The sequence below is a fragment of the Pseudopodoces humilis genome, chromosome 9, assembly GCF_049639895.1.
Source record: "Pseudopodoces humilis isolate 2021_Gansu_Grassland_sample_001 chromosome 9, ASM4963989v1, whole genome shotgun sequence".
Classification (NCBI taxonomy): domain Eukaryota; kingdom Metazoa; phylum Chordata; class Aves; order Passeriformes; family Paridae; genus Pseudopodoces; species Pseudopodoces humilis.
This window is the reverse complement of record NC_142208.1, coordinates 9,172,687-9,192,908: the sequence shown is the minus strand read 5'-3', so window position 1 is coordinate 9,192,908 and position 20,222 is coordinate 9,172,687. Positions and strand designations below refer to the sequence as shown.

General features: G+C 40.2%; 1 protein-coding gene across 6 annotated transcripts in view; it reads left to right on the top strand.

The window, feature by feature from the left end:
* The window catches only part of GRID1 (glutamate ionotropic receptor delta type subunit 1), a 554,391-nt gene that overhangs the window by 6,871 nt on the left and 527,298 nt on the right, over positions 1-20,222 (top strand). For 3 of the 6 annotated variants that reach the window (XM_088059607.1, XM_088059605.1, XM_088059606.1), the window contains exon 2: positions 18,547-18,685. The exons of 2 other annotated variants lie outside the window; for them this stretch is intronic. In XM_088059607.1, coding sequence (XP_087915733.1) covers positions 18,640-18,685 — 46 coding nt within the window. In that variant the 5' untranslated portion in view covers positions 18,547-18,639. Of the gene's footprint in view, positions 1-18,546; positions 18,686-18,765; positions 18,854-20,222 lie in introns of all 6 variants that reach the window. One more of the 6 variants, XM_088059608.1, reaches the window with a different exon arrangement.

Sequence of the window (20,222 nt, the reverse complement as noted above, 5' to 3'; positions counted from 1 at the left end):
GATCAGCATGCTTACATCATTTAAGATCTTTGCATAAACCAGAAAATGGCCTAATTTAACACAGCAGGAACTAAGGAGGGTGTGATGGTTGGAGCTTAAGCAATTAGTAAGTAAGAAGTAGGAGACAGAAGATACTACCTGAGAAGAAAACAGGATATGTAGCGTAGAAGTGACTGCTGTGGTGCATCCACAGGGAAGATGGGGCTTGGACACAGTTTCTGGGCAGCACTTTGTCAAAATGCAGTTGCATTGCACTGGAGTCTTACATTGCAGATGTAAGACTCCAGTGGAAATACGTAAATTGGTAGAAAGGAATAACTCTTTTAACTGGTCCCTTTACTCAGTTTTGGGAGCTTAGGAGGTTTTTGACTCTTAAGGATTTTCACTGCTGAAAGCTCTCTAATTTCTGTGATTAAGCACAACTTAGATGGAATACACACCTTACTTTGTGGTGTTTCTATTCCTGTCCATTACATAGGGAAGGAAAAGGGCTCCCTGCTAAAATCCAGGCATGCGGTTTCTATTTTAATTCTCAAGTGTTTGTTTTTCTGTGCTACAATACCGCTGACTTTGCTATAGTTATACATAGTTCCTTGCCCTCTGTCCAAGATATTTTTAAGTCTCCTGTTCTGTTTTAAACAGAACTGAGTTGGAGAAGAAACATGCTTCTAATTCAGTCTTCTTTTTAACTTCAGTGGAGATGGAAATTGGATTTGCTCTTGAGAGGACAGTAGTAGATGGACCAGAACTACTTAATATCAGAGTCATAATTCATACTGCTCACATCTCATCTTAGAAGTACAAACTGTACTGTTCTTGAAATGTCAAAGCTTTTTCCCAATTTAAAATAGGGATTCGATCTTTTCATCTTGGAAAAAGAACTTGCTGTCTTCATTGATTTCACAATACCAAAAATTCATGCAAAGCCTGATTTCTCAAAGGACTGTGAGGCAAATGTTAGCACAATAACAATAATTTAAATCAGAGGTTTTATTTCTGCTGAGTCACATCTTTTTTATCCTGTATGTTTTTAGATAATAAAGCACTCTGTTACTAACTTTTTATATGCATTTGCAAGCATAGGAAAGATTGTTAGTAGGCTGCATTTGGGATATTCAGTTGCAGCTGTGCCAGGTTCCTAATAATAATAATTTAATTGTTACAATCAAGGACTCATCCCAGTTGCTGTGTGAACTTTAGATAGACCCAATAGCCTACTGAATTCAGTAGGAGTTTCTCTTCTAGTGAAAATTATGAAGGTTTAAAAAAGGTCATCCTCTTGTGGATCCATGTGTGCTAATTGTACTGCTTCCAATTGCTCATCATTGCTCCCTGGCTATACTTTCTTGCCTTCACAGCTCGTTTTCCAGCTGAGCAGTCCCTGTACAGGTCTAGTTCTGCTTCAGAGGAAAATATGTTAGATTCAGTGTGAACTCAACAGGAGTGATTTTGTCAGCTCTGTCATAGCTAAGATTCTATAGCTGTGCTCGTCCCCCTGTTTTTAACTGACATAATTGTGCTGTCAAAATGTTGTTGTGTAAATCAAGCTGCAGTGTGTTTGCCACATCAGTGCTAATGTGGCTGGTCTAACATTTCCTTCTAATTACAGTTTACATATTTGCAACAGTTGGCTGAGCTGCAGGAGGTGGTGAGATGGCCGAGTCATGTCGGGAGGCTGGGAAGGAGTTGGAGAGCTGGCTCCAAGCTCAGTGTGCAGTGGACACACAGCCAGACAGATCCAAACTTTCTGCTGGCACAGGAAAGAGGGAGAGAGGGAGGAAGAGGGGCCAGTGATGCAGGAGAATGAAAGCTTGCACCGGCAAGGACAAGGCCTGGTTCTAGAAAATGGGATTGTGATTGGAAACCTGGTCTGCTGGGGGCAGATGGGCTCCATCTGTCAGAGAAGGGGAAGAGCATCATCAGTCACAGGCTTGCCAAGCTGGTGGGCAGGGCTTTAAAGTTTCTGTGGCAAGAGACCTTCAGCCCATCCCACTCCTACCAGTTGAATGCCAGGGCCAGCAGGAGATGCCCAGAGCCTGGAGAGGGGTCACATGTTGGCAGGAGAGCCACTGAAGAGAAGCACAAAGGAAATTCAGCCAGTCCAAAGCTTCACTGGGGGCTAGACTTAAATGCCTCGATGCAAATTCATGTAGCATTGGGAATAATTAAGAGGAGTTAGAAGTGTGTACAGATCTGCAGGGCTGTGGAATCACAGACATGTGTGAGATGGATCCTATGACTGGAATGCAAGGATTCAGGTACTTCAGGAGGGACAAGGAAGAGCTTGTGCATTACATACATTAATGTGCAGCTGGAGTGCACGGAGGTCTGCCTGGGGATGGATGAGGAGCTGGCTGAGAGCTGATGGGTCAGGATGAAAGGAGAATGGGGATAGTGGCATTACAGGGCTAACCAGGAAGACTGAGTGGAAGAGGCAGCCGCAGTCTTCATGTGTTCTTTCAACCATCCCAATGTCTGTTGGAGGAACACCACAGCAGAGGTAATCCAGGAGGTTCCTGGAATGCACTGATGGTAACTTCTTTCTCCAAGTGACAGAGGAGCCAATGAGGAGAGGTGCCATGCTGGGCCTTGTTCTCACCAAGGAGGGGCCGGTGGGCAATGCGAAGCTCTAAGGCAGCCTTGGCCGACCATGACATGCTGGAATGTTGGTGTTAGGGCAGTGAAAAGGGTGCACAGGAAAGTCACTACCCCAGACTTGAGGAGAGCAGAGTTTGGCCTCTTCAGGGATCTGCTTGGTATGGAGCCATGGGATAAGGTCCTGGAGGGAAGAGGGTTCCAAGAAAGATGGTTAATAGTCAAGAATCGCCTCCTACTGAGCTGAGTTGACCCTATGTGGAATCCTGTGACAGAGGCAGTACAGTTTCTTAGCTACTTTCTTACTTGGCTACAGAGGTCCTGCAGAAAACTAAAAGGCCTCTAGGACAGATAATATTAATGATGGTGTTCTGAGAGCTGTACTACAATACTTCCTGAAAATTTGATGTGGTACATATCAATATATGAGGCAAACACTTTATCAGGCTTATAGCAGTCCTCAAAGAGATTCATTGGGACTGGTAGGGATGGGAAGAGGTAAATACTTGCCCAGACAGGTTTTACAGTGTCTTTTGTCACATGTGGTACAGAGCAGAAAGAAGAAGCAGACATTTTTCTGTGATAACCATAGATTCTGAAATGAGAAACAGCAGGCATGGAAATTCAGCCAATAAAAGATGGGTACATCTGGCTGCTGTGGAGAGCTTTTAAGCCTTTCAGACCTGTGTCTTCATAACTAAAATGTTATCATGCATAGATGTTGTTTAGCAGAAATGTAACTCAAAGAATTTTCACTTCAATGACTGAGACTGATGTTTTCTATAGAGAATGCTTGAGTAGGTAGCACAGACTGATTCTTTTCTGCTCACCTAAAAAATCTCAAAAAGCTGTACCTTGTTAAGTGACTCTCTAAATTGCAAACATCTATTACTATTAGGTTCAACAACAGATTCTTTTCTCCTTTGTTAAGCCCCTCTGAATCTCCAGCATGCAATTTTTATAAATTCTAGGCTGAGATCTTCATCAAAGCTTAGTCGGGGAACATGGTACTGACATGGCCACTGACTGCACCTCTCAATGCAGTTGTTCTGCTGAAATGAAATACCTCAGTTCCTCCACTCTGCACACCTCTCAACCCAAAAGGCAATATCCAGCTTTTATGGTTAATATAAATTACAATGTCCTTCAGAGTGAAGTTGCTGAGAAATAGCTGCGAACACACATTTCCTTTAGCGTTAAATACTGTGTGGCCTATAGGTCACAGACCAGTGGCAGCTGCCTTTGTGCAGCTCCTCTTGGCTCATTTTGCTTCTCCCCTTCCCTGTACATGTCTGCTCCTGGGGAATTCAGGCAGGTGTTCCCTAAGGTGATCTTTTGGGATAAGAATGGAAGTGGTGCAGATTTTTGTGTGTCTGTCCCTTTCCTACCTTTCACCTCTTGTGTCTGAATTGCCAGCTCCAGAGCATAAAAACAAGTGAAAAGGGGATACAGAAATGCTAAATGGGTATTTAGCTGTTCATTTATCATGGGTAACCCGTTTGTTTGGGGCAGACATTGTAAGATTAATTGGCAGAGAAGCATGAAGCAGAACTGGCTGGCAGGGAGCCCCATAATGCCCAGCACTATGGCCCTTTCTGCCTTGCTTGGAAGAAAACATGGTAACTCACATTCACAGCCTTGAAATTAATCCGATTAGACACTCTTCTGAAAAAAAAAAAAACAAGAGGCATGCAGCTTTCCACTTGGATAAATTCAGCATGAATCTATTGTAAAGACAGCCCCTCCCATCATGCCTTGTATTTCCTCATGCTCTTGAATGAGAATAAGCTTGAGACTGTTGCAACTTTCAACTGTTCCAAAACTCTTGGAAGATAGGGAGAGGTTCTGACAGCTTGGTCTGTTTTGCTTATTTGAGTAACAGACCATCCAGGGATTAGAAGATTTATGAGAGATGAAAAAGGAGCTGTCACTGTCCTTGATGATCCCTGATGGATTTCATTCAGGTTTTCATAAGAATAAACCATCCACTCCTGTGGTGAGGGGAAGACCATTTTCCATAACTGAAACATGCCAGCATCATTTTGTCCAGGCCTGTCCTCTTCCTCAGACCCATTTTAAAGCATGTGGATGTTCATGGGGATGTCTTCTCAGGTACAGATGTGTTATTACCACCCTTCAGGATGGACACCAGTCTTACAGTGATTTACTTTTCTTTGCAATCAAACAGAAAAGCCAGGGGTTAAGAAGAAACTTTGGTCCGAACTCAATGGACTGGGAAGGAGAATAACTTGAGTGAAAGCAGCACCTTTGAAACACACTCCTAAGTTAGAGTAAGCCCTGCAACAGGAGAAAATACTAAAGAATAAGAGAAAAATAATGAGATTGGGAGGGGAAATGTTGCTTCGGTATTACTGCACTGAATATCAGTAGTGAGGCTTGCAGAACCTAATTGCAGCAAACTCGTATACAAACTCCACATTTGCAAGCAAGTGAAAAGAAATTATTTCAAGTCAAGGGAAAGGATTCCAGACCCGACTATATCTGGCAGGTTTACTGGCAGCAGAAATATGGTGATTCTTTTACTTTATGTATGCACAGAAGTGTTAAGAAGTGGGTGTATCTGCTGGATTTCACTCCATCCTCATTAGCTCTCCTCCCATTACAATCCCAGAAATGTAGGCCTTGGGAAGAGGTAGTGTTTGTGTTTCCTAATGCCCTCTACAGGGTCTCAGAAGTAAAACACCAGTTTAAAATACTGAAATGTATTGTATTAAACATTATGTAACAGCAGTTTGCACGCTCTAAAGAAGAAAGCTGAAATGTTTTAATAAATACTCTGCTGAACAATACACTGCTACCTTTCTATGGCTAAGCTGGAAAACTGCACATCTAAGTAACTTATTGATTAAAAGAGCCTTTAAATAACAACAAAACTGCACAGAAAGTAGAAACTTCTACTTTCTGTTATCAGTGGATGTGCTGCAAGCCCAGCAATACTTTGTGAGGCTGGAACAGGCTCAGATTGCTATTCCACTCTTTCTCCTGGCCTGAAAACAGAATTCTGTTTTTTTTAACATTGCCATTTGATACTATACAGTTTTTGGTAAATCACCATATTCCTATCTGTCAAACAGTGCTTTTTAGTGTGAATTTGGCTCCACTTCTGAAGAGCCAATAGCATTTGAATGCATTCCAGTTTCCATTGTAATTCATGCTTAGAAGTTTGGCCAGGCTGGAAACTTGCAGAATAGCTTGGGTTGCATGAAAACAAACATTGCAGAGCTGAATACAAGGCCCTTAAAATCAATGGGAGACTTTTTCTCTTGACTGCCCTGGGTCTATAGGCTGACTGTGGTTTGCTCTCTCCTTGGCCAAAAGGTTTCAGGCAACCACTTGCACATTGTCATTTGTGCTCACTGAGTCTCTGCTGGACAGTTGCAGGGACAGGGCATGACTCAGCTCTGCCTCAGCATTCTCACAAGCTGCATCCTTTCTCCCCAGTATAGGTAGGGCTGCTATTACTCAGTATTATTTACACCAATTGCTGTTGCAAGAGCATCTCTTTAGTGGTTTATAGCTCAAATAAAACATTTGGTCTGAAATTTATCATACTGATTTTTTTTTTGCCCCCTGGTATATATAGGGTTTTAAAATTACTATTTTTTTGGGTAGTATTCTCTTATTTTGGAACAGAGACTTATAGTAAGAACAGAGATTCTTATAGTAAGAATGATGCTTCATATCAGGGAAAACTTTTTTACTCTGTAGCCAAATTCAAATGAATTTTCAGTTATCAAAAAATAAATAAATGGGAAACTGTAAGCAGTATGATGACATGCGGTCTGTCTGTGAGCACAATGCTTTTTATTGCTAAGTCCTGCTATAACATCAGAAGAGTGTTGAAAATCCACATTGGATCTGATGCCTACCTGTATGTTCTCTTATGTTTTGGACTTGAATAATGTCTGACCATTTTCAAAATGAAAATTGGTTGGTTGGTAGTTTTCTTAAGGCAGATATTTCCTTTCTCACATAGATGAGTAACTTGTTTTTAACTCTCTCATATCAATTTTGTAATACTTCTTGTGGTTTTGGCAAAAACTGCTCTTGGCGTATGGGCAAAAATAGATACAGTAACTGTATTTATCATGTTGCATCATTAAGAGAATAGGCTGAAAATATGTGACACTCTTTGACAGTTATGTAGATAAATTGCTTTTGACCCATCACTTCCAGTAATCCATCCTTCTTTTAGGAAAATGGGTAGGTGCAACTTCTCTCAAGAAAGATTTAATGCCACAGGAGGCAGGGAAACTATCAACTGGTCTGTTGCTCTTTATTCCCTGGCCAGTTTCAATCCTTAGGCTGCTCTATATCGGCTTCATTATCCTTTTACTGCCAGATATTTGTCATAGGATTTATTTTTCCTTTGCATTTTCTATGAAACTGTGATAAAGAGCGTATTTTACTACCTTAAGGTCTTTAGAACACACAAGATTAGAACTTTCAAGCATTTAATTCAAGATAATTTCAGAAGAGCAGTTAAATTTGCAGCTGTACTTTGGAAGACAGCATCGTTGTATTTATTTTTTTTGTACTGTAATAAGTAAATGTGACATAAACCTTCATTTCCATGACATAACTCTCTTGAGAGTGGTATTGGAGGTAGCATTTAAATCAAAGGCTGTAATGCTCAAGTTCAAAGCTTAGATATCAGCTGTGATGTCAAACTCCAACCGACTTTGAGTGAGCTGTAGATAAATTAACCTGGAGGTTAAATTCCTGAATCTACCCCAATTTGAGTATTTTGCTGGTTTTTTATATACTTTTTTGCCTATAATGGTGAAACTAGCTTCTAAACCAAGACTCTTGGGACTTGCAAGTTCTGTCACATTTTGCTCCTTTTGTTGATACACTACTTACTGAAGAGAGCATGTATTGAGAGCTGAACTCAGCTCCTGCCCTCATCTGCAATCAGGAAGATAATAAGGTGCCTTTAAATGCTTTTTTTTCTTTACCCCTCTTCAAGATAAAAGTATCAACAGGGAATTCTATAGCAAGCTGGGCTGGTTTTGTAATTATAATGGCTGCCTGTTGAATCAGGTAAAATTAATTCACTTCAATTGCTTCTCTATTGTGGTTATTTTTAAGGATTTTGCTTCACAAAATGTGTCTTCACATGAATACATTTTAAAGGAAGTATCACAAAGCATTTTGTAGTGTAAAATGGATTTCTTTGGTGGGTGGGTGACAGCTGAATGCCACAGTGGACCATTGAATAATTGCTCACAACTGGGGGAGCCCTGGTGGTCCCATTGGGGTCAGTTACAGAGCTCAGGTCATTTGCAGATGAGTGGCTAAGTGATTAATCAGTCATGGCCACTGATAGTGTGGGACCTGTCTCATAGGAGACTTGAGGGCACGAAGTGGGCCCTGTCCCACTTGAATAGTTCTTCATTGTCCTGACTGGACTAACAATTAGACTTCCCTAAGCTTGTTTCCCCTTACATCAATATCAGTTGTGTTTCCTTTGTCTCTCAGTGACCTTACAATCGATGTATTCTCTGTTAGATCATGGCTAGCTGGCCAGGGCCAGGGGGGCAGTTCACTGCAGTCACCTGCTTGTTGGTTTTGCTTGATAATAATTTCCTTAGATTCATTGTTACTAATTTCCATTCAATATTTTAAGTTGGGAGATCAGAAGCAGAGTTGAATGCCAGATTTTTTTACCAGTAATTAGGAAAAGAGATAGAAAAAAAGAAAATTCAAGTTGATCTCACATAAGCTGTAGGATGTAAGATAGAAAGTGTGACCCTAAAGTAAGAAGTGGTTTTTGTTTTCTTTATTTTTTTTTAAAGAAAGCTTACCAGCACAAGTTGCCATTTCAGACTGTATTATTTTTGATGCTGCCAGATGAGTTTTTTTCCAGACTATTCAGATATGCTGAGTTCTATGTAGCCTACAGAAAATCAGGATTTTAAGAGAAAGTTACTAATTGATCACCTAGTCATTCACTCCAGAAGGCAGGTAATGATGGACATATTCAGTGTGTACTTTGTAATTATAGCCTCCTTAGACTGGAATAATTTTTTTACCTGCAGCTTTTTCTCACCTTTGCTTCTTTCACCTACTCTGTATACAATTTTAACTGACATAGGGCATAATTCTTGAATAAAAGCCTTTTTAAAACCTTTCTCTTGAAAACCAGCTTCCTTTAGGTTTGCATATTGTTCTATTGCCTAAAACATTATGGGCAAGGGTCAATGGGAGTTGTTTGCCATTGCTGTGCAGCTTTCTGAGTCATGATTTTCTAGGCTCAAATGACTGTTCCTTCAGCAGATCTGTTTCTGTAATACATTTTTTTAGATTTTAACCCTATTGAGTTAAAGTCATGATTTCAGCAGTTCATTCTATGTTTTTCTAACAGGGGACTTCCAAATATTCACACATGTACAAGCTGTGCTACAAGGTGTTCCTTTTGGAGAAAAACACATATATGTCTCAGGAAGAGAAAAATTTTAATCTTCATAGACCTAGTCATGAACCTGGATATGGCAGTCAGACTGAGTTCAGTGAGTCTGGGCTGAGCTCTGCCAATCAGTTTTTAAAATTGAGACACAAAGGAATGAAAGGTATCTTCATGTTCTACACTGGGAATGATGTGTGGATGATCCCACATGAGATCTTCCAGGTTTTTCCAGCCACCTCCGCCTGGCCACCATTTCACCCTGTGCACTGACACCACAGCTGTTCTTGGTGAGCTCTGTCGTGTGGGGAACCTGAAAAGTGCAATGGTTTGGCCTTTTCTGATCTCTTACGATTCACCTTGCCTGCCTCTTCTTTATTATTAATCTGAAATGCTCAGTAGAGCTGAGGACTTCAGTATGTTCACCAGGGTAAATTTGATCCAAAATGCTGCCCTGCTGTGTGATAGGAAATATATTGAAGGTGGCTAATATTCTATTCCAGATAGCTCACAGTTCCCTCTGATTTATGTGTGGAGATTTAAAACTATCCAATGAAACATTTCTCCCACTCACTCATGGCTTCTGCTGATCTTTCAGAGTTAGTTCCCCAAATTCTTCTGTCCTTATTTACATCTGAGCTGGGCAGCATAAAACACATAAACATTCTGTTGTTGATGCTTATAATTACCTTACAGGAGAGAGAGAATTTTATGTGTATTTTCCAGGATTCCTTAAAATGTGCTGCTCAGCAGATATGCATGCCTGTAAGCCAGCTCAGTAGAACAATTGTGAAATAAAAACACGGTAGTACACAAAGCAGACTTATTGTAGGTCTGGGGATTTAGAGTTTTCAAAAGCCTCTAGAGGATTTTGGAAAACAAATCCTTTAGAGAGTCAAAAAGATTTGTATGGTTAAATCCTTCAGCCATTTTGGAAAAACTTGTCATAAATGAATAAATACAGAGAAAATCAGTGTATTCACTTCCCAAAGAAAGAAAACAAATCCAGGAAATACATAGATTTCAGATGACAACAGGAAAAACAACCTGAAAAAACTATAGATGATATAATAAAAGAAAAGGTACCCCAAAGTTAATTTTAAAATTTATTTTACAAGATATATTTTTGGTGTTTGGATTTTTTTAAGCATATTTATCCTAACCGATGCCTAAATCTGAACTGAACCTGAGTGTAACTGCTGTGACTTCAGGGGTTTAAATTTTCCTCCTGAAGTTCTAGGGAAATAGACTTGGAGCTGGCTGGAGTATGTAATTCTCCATTATCCCACAGTGGATGTTGCCTTTCATCTGAATACTCTGTAACACTGTGTTGTATTCAGCCACGTAAATCGCTTGCTTGGGAAGCTGATGCTTGCAGAACCTGGCTCTTGCCTGCAATCTGTTAAGCAGAGCCTCAGTCAGATCATTTGCAGTCTGATACAGCTGTACCTTAAATCCAAGAATGGAGGATGAAGCCCTTTAGTCAGATCATAGTTGCACCAGCTCTGCTTCTCAGAAGTTCTTTCTGTTGAGATTCTGCTTCTGTTGCTGTGGATGCTAACTCTGGAGCAGGCAGCAGAGAGCCTGTAGAAATTACAGGCCACATAGCTTTCTCAGTCCGGCCTGAGAAAGTAGCCTGGGAATTCATAAGGAGGATTCAAAACAATCCTCAAAGACAGAAAACAGCCTTGCAGGTGTTGTTTCTCTGTCTCTTGTTTTCTTTGCAGGAGAAAGTCAGGGAGTAGTGTGCCCCACTGACCAATGATGGTAATGTAGTAGTTTGCTAACCAATAAGAGTTTCCTTTCTGTACTTTCCACGTATCAGTCTATAAAACAGACCTGAAGTAATAAACTACGAGACATTCTCCTAACCGACTCCATGCGAGTCTGTGTTGCTCATTCTCGCCATTCCTAATAGAGCGACATGTTGCTGTGCTCAGTGCTGGAGAACTGGTGTGCTCATCACTCCAGGTGCTAATGGTCAGCCCTCCTTTTATGTTGCTGCAACGGTGCTAGGAATTCTTGCACAGCTCAGATGGTGAAGCCAAAGGAACTATATGTGTATGTTCTTTGATAATTTTTTAAAGAAAACATCTGTTTTTATTGTTTGTATTCCAAGAAAGCTCCGAGGAAAACCCAAGATGTATCTTAGATTCTCTTTCCGTGCTTTCCAAACATGTGCAATGAAATTGCTTCGTATGTTTAAATTTTGTCTCAAATACAAGGGGTTTAATTTAATTTTAAATAAAGGTCAAGTTTTCTAATGGATAAGGATGTAAGAGAAGAAAACCCAGAGAACAGGGTACCTTCCCAAGCCTTTACTCTTGAGGAAGCTATTCACTAGCTCTTTTGAATTTTAAGACAGGATACCTGGCTGTAAAATGTGAAATAAAATAGGATAACTGCTGTCAGAATCCAGTAGTAATTGAAAGAAAGGAAATCTTTGAGAAAAAAAAAATATGAAAGGAAAAGGAAAAGGCACTTTTAACTCTTAAAACAGGGGAGTTACAATAAAGCGTGAAGTTCTTTAAGACAAGTTGCAGTTACATCAGCCTGGAGCTGAGATGTTCTGAGGCCTGGAGTTTGTAAAAGGTCTCTAGGAATTGCAGGCAACAAGAAGAATGGAGAAAAAACCCAAAGATATAAATGCATCACATCACCTATCTGAGGGCTGAAGCTGAGAAAAGAATGGTTTAAATGAGAGGCACATGTTAGGACTGCAGAAGGATGTTTCAGTCTAGCTCAAGGGCTCATTTCACTCTGAGTGGGGGAGTGAAGGACCAGAGGGAGGTTGTGGTGTTTGAGAGATTGGAAATGAACTTTTAGATAGTGAGGGAGCAACAGGAACAGAAATAGTCAGTTGGGAATTGATAGCGTGTGTTTTGAAGGTCTACAAGCTTCCCTTGTGACTAGAAGAAAGAATATAGTAGTTTCTGTGCTAAATCAGAATAGATAGAATTGGCAGTTTGGGAAAAAAAGATAAATGGTCAGTAATGAAAGCCACAAGACTGAGCCACTTGAGTGTCACAGAAGTGTCTCTGTATCTGCTCCACAATCTTCATTCTGTCTGAATATTCACTCTGCAATTAAAAGTTTCTTTAGGACCTGCACAGCTCTAAGTCTGTAAGGTCCCACTTTCCTGTACTGAGACACCACAAGCAAAGAGACCAAGGGAATTCACTGGTTTTTACATTTCTGGGTACAGATATGGTTACAGAGCAAAATTCTACATGTGGCTGCCTAACTCCATTGTAGGACAAATTTAGATTACAGCTTTTCACTGAGGAGATGGAGAACTTTGAATTTGTGAGAGGAAGAGGCTTAAAAATGTGTTCTGGACAATTAATTTGGTGGCTCTGTACCCTGAAAGGAGCTGTTTATCTATTGATAGAGACAGCAGAGGCATTACCAGTACAAAGTACCCTGCCTGCATACACCAGTGCGCCTTTGCCTGAGTGTGCAAGTGAGTGAGAGCCTCTCTGGAGGCATGAGAGCTGAGAGTTTCCAGTTCCCTCTGCCACTGGCAGCGTCTGAGGCTGACAGAATGTTGCCAGCTAATGCCAGCTGATAGTCTGGAGAGGCTCTTCAGATCAGGCACCCTACAGCCAAATAAAGGGACTGCTTTATTTTCACAGTAGTAGCTCTCAATGTATTTTCATTCATGCAGAGGGGGTAAAACTACATTAGTTATGCAAAAGAAAAAAAGGGGCAAGGAGTTATTTATCTAAAATTCAAATGGAGGATTATCTACATTACCATCTGATAATGGAGGCACACAGAATTAAAGACAATGGTACGTGCCTGTGTATGTCAGACCTTTGACTGTCTAATCCTGCCCAGTTGCTGCAGTCAGGATCACAGAGATTATTTTTGTGAGCTATTGCTCAGCAAAAGCAAAACAGATCAACCATAGTTTGTAGAATTAGATCAGCCCTGTCCTGAGGCAGCCAGTACAAAACACAAAGCTTTTGACAAAAATAGAGAGAAATATAACCAGCCCGTCCTCCTTAAATCTAAGTGAGGAAAATGCATCTGGTGTAGCCATAAAATCAGAAATGACTTGTTTTAGAAGGAAGGCAAGCATCAATCTGTCATTCTGTAGCTGTGTTTTTGCAGTGCAGAATTGCTGTAGGGATCAGAGCAGTTAGCAGTAGAGAAAGACTATTAAATGAGTCCACTCCCCTGCATTCATGGATGTAATCCCTTGATGCAGATGCATGGTTTATTAAGGTTGCAGTGTACTGGCTGTGGGAGTCAGGCTTCTAATAACATCATCCCTGCAGCTCTGGGGGAATAATGCTGCTTCTCTTTAGAGGTGAGCTGTGGGTGGTTGTGCACCAATGCTGTACTCTGGTAAAAGAGAACTCTCCTTGCTGCTAAGAAAGGCCATTTGAAAGGAACTATGAATGTTCAGGCTAGCTGTAGGCATTAACTGCTTTTCAGATATGCTCACTTGAGACAAGCTTAAATTCTCAACAGCAAAATGTTGAATTTCAGATTCCATTCTAGTAAAATTCAGTCTGGAGAGGAAAGTTCTGTTGGATGATGTAGGAAGTCTGAAGGAGAAGAAGAGAAGATTTAAAAACTCTGGTTCTGGTGGAATCTCCATCAACTAGCTAAATAAAAGACCAAAGGAAGAGTTCTAGCAAACCAGACTGCATGCAGGGAAGAGACTTAGAGAACCAGGTAGCTTTGTATTTATTACAAATCATGTTTCAGTGAAGACTTTTGTCAAGTTCTCTGTCCTCCTTTCTTCTCTGTGGGATGCAGTGACCAACAGCAGAGTTGGAAACACAGCCATGTCCTACAGATGTCTGTGGTTGTGTCTGGGCCAGAATTTCCTTCCTGCTCCTCCTACTCCAGGCTTTTGCAGCTGCTGTGACTCCCATCCATACTAAAGACACAATGGTAGGAGCACCAGGATCCATAAGCTGCTGTGTTTGTGTAATGCAATGCACACTGAGAGCCTGAGCTCTGAAACCCAGAGACAGCACTATTGCATCAATGTCTAACTAGCATCACAAGAGTGAGCTTGCACTACACACCACATTTTTAACTCACAAGAGACTCAGTTCATCATCATAAAAGTAATTCATCCTTCACTTACCTGCCAGATCCTTGGGCCTGCTTCACCTTTTTTCTGTTGTAGGAGATGATGTCTTTGCAAAGGCAAATGAAATGCAGCTGAGAATGTAATTTTGTTCACTACCTGTTACTTTACAAGCTCAGTGTAGCATAGGACAATACAGAAGAAAAGCACTGAAATTTGGATTATTGGTTTTCCTCGCATTTTTGTTGAGGTTTCTGAAAGTTGTACTTCAAGTTTCAGTTTGACTTGCTGCCAGGATCCATAAACCAGGGAAGAAAGCCCCAACGCTCAGAAAACAGCTCCTAGTGAAGATGCTGAATTGGTTATTCAAAAATCAAGACACTTAATTTTTTAAAATACCATTTTTTAAAATATCAGTCTTACTATAAAGCCTACTGCTAATTGTTCACCAATGTACAAATACACAGTGTTAGAAATTTTGGTTCTGAGATAGTATCACTTAAAAGCTTTGATGTTCACCTTTTAGAAAATTACTTACAGCCATTTTCCCCCTCCCTAAAATAAATGTGAGAGGAAACATCAAATTAATCATAGGTACAAAGACTGCCTGTAGTGAGGTAGCTCATTAAGCTTCATTTTCCTGAGCTCCACATTTCTTTCAGAATTTTAATCTCCATAGTTTGTTGGGGTTTTTTTTGTGTTGGAGTGTGTGTAGTATTCTGCAACAATGGAATGCTTTGCTGGGTCATTTATCATCCTTTGCCTTGAGGAAGGTCTATACAATTACTTTTGTGTTTGTGTTACACTCCGAAGTTTTATGATCCAGAATTTGTGCAGTGGAAGATGCACACTAGAAAAGGTGCATCCTTGCTTCTGAAAGCCCTTCCTTGGAAGTTATGTAATTACATCCCCTTCCATGAAATAAACTGTTTATTTTCACAGTGCTGCTCTTGGGCTTACAGCAAGCTGCAGGTGCAGGTTGGTGTCTTCCTGTGTTTGTGCACCCCCCTGCCATGACACAGCTGCAGGTGGCCACCCTTCTGCAGCCCCATGACAGCTCCAGTGACTTCAGCCCTTGCAGCTGGCTGCTGAGAAGGATCCTGTGGTTCAGTGACTTTGTCTTGGGAGCCACTGAACTTTGCTCAGTTCTGAAGGTTCCCACATCCCATTTATTTCTCAGCTCTGGATTTTAACTAATGAGGAGACGTGGAAGGGAGCCTTTGTTGGCACTAAGGGTGGACCATATGCCAAAATTTGGTAAACTGGTGTGAAAGGCAGTGATCAAGTCCAAATAGAGTCACTGCGGTGAACAAAAGCAGCTTTATTGTTTCATTAGTTGGAAATTCACACAAAGTCTTTTGGATTTTTGTGTTAATTTTAAAATTGCTCCATCTCAGTTTTTCAAGTTTGATTACTTGGGTTTTGTGAGAGTAAAATTACTTTTTTATTACTTACTTTATTACTTACTTTGGCAGTGGGATAATTGAACTGCACACACCAAATATTATTGAATCATTGCAATAGCTATAATGGCTTTGGTGGAGTTTTTCTTCCCTATTTCAGAGTGCAATATTCCTCTCGTAATTTCTTGGCACTATGTGTGGTTCAGGAGATATTTATCTATAGCTCTCCTGTCAATTAATCCCTCTCCCTAGTCCAGCTGATAAGTTTTACTCTGGTGGAAATTGTGATGATACACTTTATTCTTCCATTTCTGCTAAAAAATGTATGTTATTTATGCTCACAAAAAGGCACTTACCAATATGGATACACTCTACAGCTTTTGGAACAGTTCACACACTGCTCTTGCAATATCAAATGAAGCCTGCATTCATACAGGCTCTTCTCGCTGTTGTTAAGCAGAAGAAGGAGATTATTATGGTCTATTTGAAGAAAACATTGTTTAAATTGGAAAACTTTCAGTATGTCCCTGTGTTAATGAATTTATCCAGTCTGAATTTTAGTTATGGCTTGTTTGATGTACCTTCATCCAAGGCTTCTTCCACAGTACCTGTGAAGCAAGCCCATTCAATATCTCAGACATGAACACAGACAGGAACTTCCTGACAGAGTGACTGACTTCTGCTGGTAAACTTTGAAAAGTATATTGTTGAGCTGCAATTCTCCAGACACTGTTATTTTACTTTTTCTCCCCTCACTTTGTTTTTTTCAGTTGTCAAATAGATTTGCAGGGTGATGAGATTCATTGTTTCAGAATTCAGAGGCTCCTGTTTTTTCAGAACCACTGAGGTTGGTGTGGCACAAGAATGTGGTTTCAGGTGAGGAGGAGAATAAGCAGCAGAAAGAAATGTCAAGTAATTACACAGGTTTCATATTAGCTATCATAATAATAAAGCAAAAACCTCTGAGTCTCAGCAAAGAGACAAAATTGTTTCTAAACTGAGAATAGCTCAAATTTTGCATAGCATGTCAGGTGCTCTCTTGGACTCTGGTCATTTGACAACCAGATTATGAACTTGTAGAAAATAAAAGTTTGTTTTAGTAGTGTGTATTGCATGCTTTTACTGAGCTTTTTATTCTGTGCTGCATGTAAGAGAGACATAGATTTTTTGCAATATAGTAACAGATGACAACTCCAGTCCAATAATTTTAACAAAATCTGTTACCCGAGGTAAGTGTTTTATATGTCTGTGGGAGCAGCTGTAATAATTACTTAGTTGTTTACCTTGATGCAGTGCAGAAAAGAGGGAAGGCCAAATTATAGCAGATGTGGAAGCTTTAATTACAAGGAAATCAAACAAGGGCTTCAATTTTCTGTTTAAGATGCTGCCAAAGTTTTCTGCAGAGGCTCTGCTGAGTCAGTCATGTTTCAGAGGAAGTCTTGTGCTGTCCTTGCACACATTACAGTTCGTTTGAACAGAACATGTTTTTCTGGCAAGACTCTCTTTCCTCCTGTCCTTAATGATTTCAAGAAGAGCAATGGAAGCATTGCTTTGAGGCCTCATTTAGCTCAGCACCTTCTCTGTCCAATTAGCAAATATTCTGTGTCACTGATTTAAAGAATTAGCGTGACAGTAGTTCTCTAACTAATTACAGCCTACTGTCTCCATCTTGAAGAGTATTAATTTCCAGTTATCAGGATATATTATATGGAAATGCTAACAAGAAGAATTAGCTTGAATTCTGATACAACTGCTCTTTAAATGAGGACCACGTGTTGCAGGTCCTGTCCTACTGTTCCCATCTTATCAATGACACTGATATATTCGTGCTGCTTAAACTGAATCGCTGCAAGTGCACCTTAAATGCACATTGTGCTCCATCAGCGTTCTTGAGTGGGTTCCTTAGTGTGGGTTTGGGTACATACACATAATTAGAGCAGCTGGAAGCCTTTGTTTGCCGGTTAAGGAATTCACCTGGATCCCAACTCAAGCCTCCAAGCACCTCTGTCCCCTTCAGGGGTTGATTTAGTCTGCTTGGTGTCTCAGTTTTCCCTCTGCAGGATGAGGGTAGAATAAATCCACCTGTAAGATGTGAGAAGTGCAATGGCAATAAATGCTTCAGCAGACACGAGCAGTGATCCTGATTTCACAGCCCCCCTAAGTACACTGTGAGGACTCAGCCTTTTTTTCTGATGCAGCAGCATGTGATGGTGGATACCATTGATTTAGTAATCCCACCTGTAGTACAAGCTCTTAATTTCTGGTGCTTTCATCCCTACAATTCCACTGACACAGGATGGTGTTCTGTGTTTAACTGTAGCAATATGAATCTCATAAGCTTGCAGTTAAGATAAGAATTATCTTTCTAGAACAGATGAAATGTCTTGGGTACTGAGGGCAAGGAAAGTTATATCATAACTTTATTTTATTCCCTAATAAGGAGAAAGCAAAATAGAATGATCTCAGGGCTGAGCTCCCTTAAAACTTATGGGACTACTGCATTTGAAACAGGAAAATTGTTTTATTTTTGTTTATTCTTGCTTTCCAATTTTATTCAAGCATTTTAAAAACTAGGAAGTGTTTATTTAAGTACTCAGTATCTTCAGTTTACATTTCAGGATATATATCTTCCTGTGTTTGGTTTTTTAGGGTTTTTTTCCCTGGTTTACGCAGGTCATCTGCAAAAAGTGTGATTAAATTATTCATCTGAGAATCATCCTCCTTCATGTATTGGTGCCTTTTATTTCCCTTGAATTATGGACTTTTTAATTTATTTGTGTTACCTTTTTATTCTATACCCACAGCTGCTTTAATTTCTTAAAGTTGCTTTATAGTCACACCTTTGTCTACCTGAGTGCATTTACCCCTCCAGTGGTGAAATCACCATTAAATTAACTCCATACAAAAACCTCAAATAAGCTACAGGTGAAAATTTCTGGTTTCAAATATATTTAAACAAACAAACCAACATACCTACTGAGAGCCTATGAGAAGTCTTGAATTGCTCGCTTTCCTGCAGAGAGCATTGTGGCTTGAAAAGTAATGTGTGTTTTACTGTTTCTACTCTGCAGAGCACGTGTGGGATACAGGCAGAATCTGAGGAACACTGAACATATTCACAGCTCTCTGTGAAAAGGAAGTGTGCAATCAGACTGTTCATCATCATGTCATCAGGTTCTCCTCTATGCTCACAGCTGATTCCAATGGATAGTAAGTGCTGGCTTCAAAGCTGAGTTCTCAATCACAAAAATACTGCTGTCCTTGCATCTAATTGTTCTCACATAATGCAGGCTCCCTCCTCCCAGAACTCAATTTCACTGCCACTGAACCAGTGATAAAACCTGAGCACTGACAGATGAACAATTGGTGTTCTTGAAGGTAAACAAAGAACCTTATCACTTGGCTGCTGCAGATTGTGACAAGGAGATGAGGGCCGGGTAGTGAAGATTCAAGATGAGAAATTGCAACAAAGGGGGGAAAACAAAAGTCTCTATACTGATAATGAAACTACTTAATAGTTCTGACTTATACAGAACTTTGAGCTAGTAATCTCCCAAATTATCACATTTATTTACACTTCCTAACTGCTTAAGCAATACAAGAACTAACACTGTTTTTAATTTTTACCTTATATTAGCTTGGATATTTTTACCTAAGGGATATAACTGCAGAGAATTTGACAAGGATAGACAAGAATTCTAGATTATACTGCATGAAGGGCTTCTCCCAGCTATCTCCTTTGCTCAGCAGGTCACACGTGTTAAAACTGGAGCATTGGAATGCAAGCTACTTTGCTTTCTAATGAGGTTGGCATATCCTGTGTCTCTCGGTTTTTGTTCATAATTTCTCCAGTCCTAGAGAATATATCATATTGATGGTCAGATCTGAGGCACTGGCAGTGCTAGCTATGATATTAGGTATTTTTTCTGTTTGCCAGTATGCCGTGGTTTAGCCTGTCCAGGTACTTGTGTTTGTGCTCTCCACAGAGCTAATTGTGTTACTTGCAAATTCACTCCTGTGCAGCTCAGTTTGTAGTATTGTATTTGCCTAATAGGACTCCTCATTTCTCTCAAATACAAAATCTGTGCTCAGCTGCTGCTTAATCCTGTTCCTGTTTGTGTTTTGGTGTCACTTGCAGCTCTGAGGAAAAAAAGATAAGAGTAAGTGTGAATCCCTCCCGAGTGCACTGGGAGCTCAAAAATCTATGTAGCTGGTAAAGTGCTCTCGAATAGTTACTGCTACAGGATTGATATCCTGCCCAGTGCCAGGGAATAGAGATCACAGCTGTCACCTGGTAGGGCTGCCACTCCCTAGGGGACCTGCAGTGAGTAACTCCATTAAAGAATTGTACCATGTCTACTAGATTTTACATTATGAAGCTATTTATCGTGAAGAACATTATTTCTTGGCCAAGGAAGGATAAATTAAATGATGCATATCCAGAGCTTAAAAATTTCTCTGTGAAATTGAAAAAAGGCAGAGATATTTCTCATGAGGGAAAGGGAAGAGTTTTAATCGCATTCACAGCTATCACTTAAGGAATGTGAGTTGTTGCTAAGATGCTCATAGGTAAGATAACAAACTGCATCCTCATGTTGTATTCCAATTCCACTTGTTGCATTTCTACAGCCTGTCCCTGAATTTATTTTCTGACCTGCTGTTTGTATGAAAAAAGCTAAGGGAGAGTGGAGCATTAAAACTGTGTCCTCCATTTTAACAAAATGCAGGACAGTTGTGCCATTAGCAG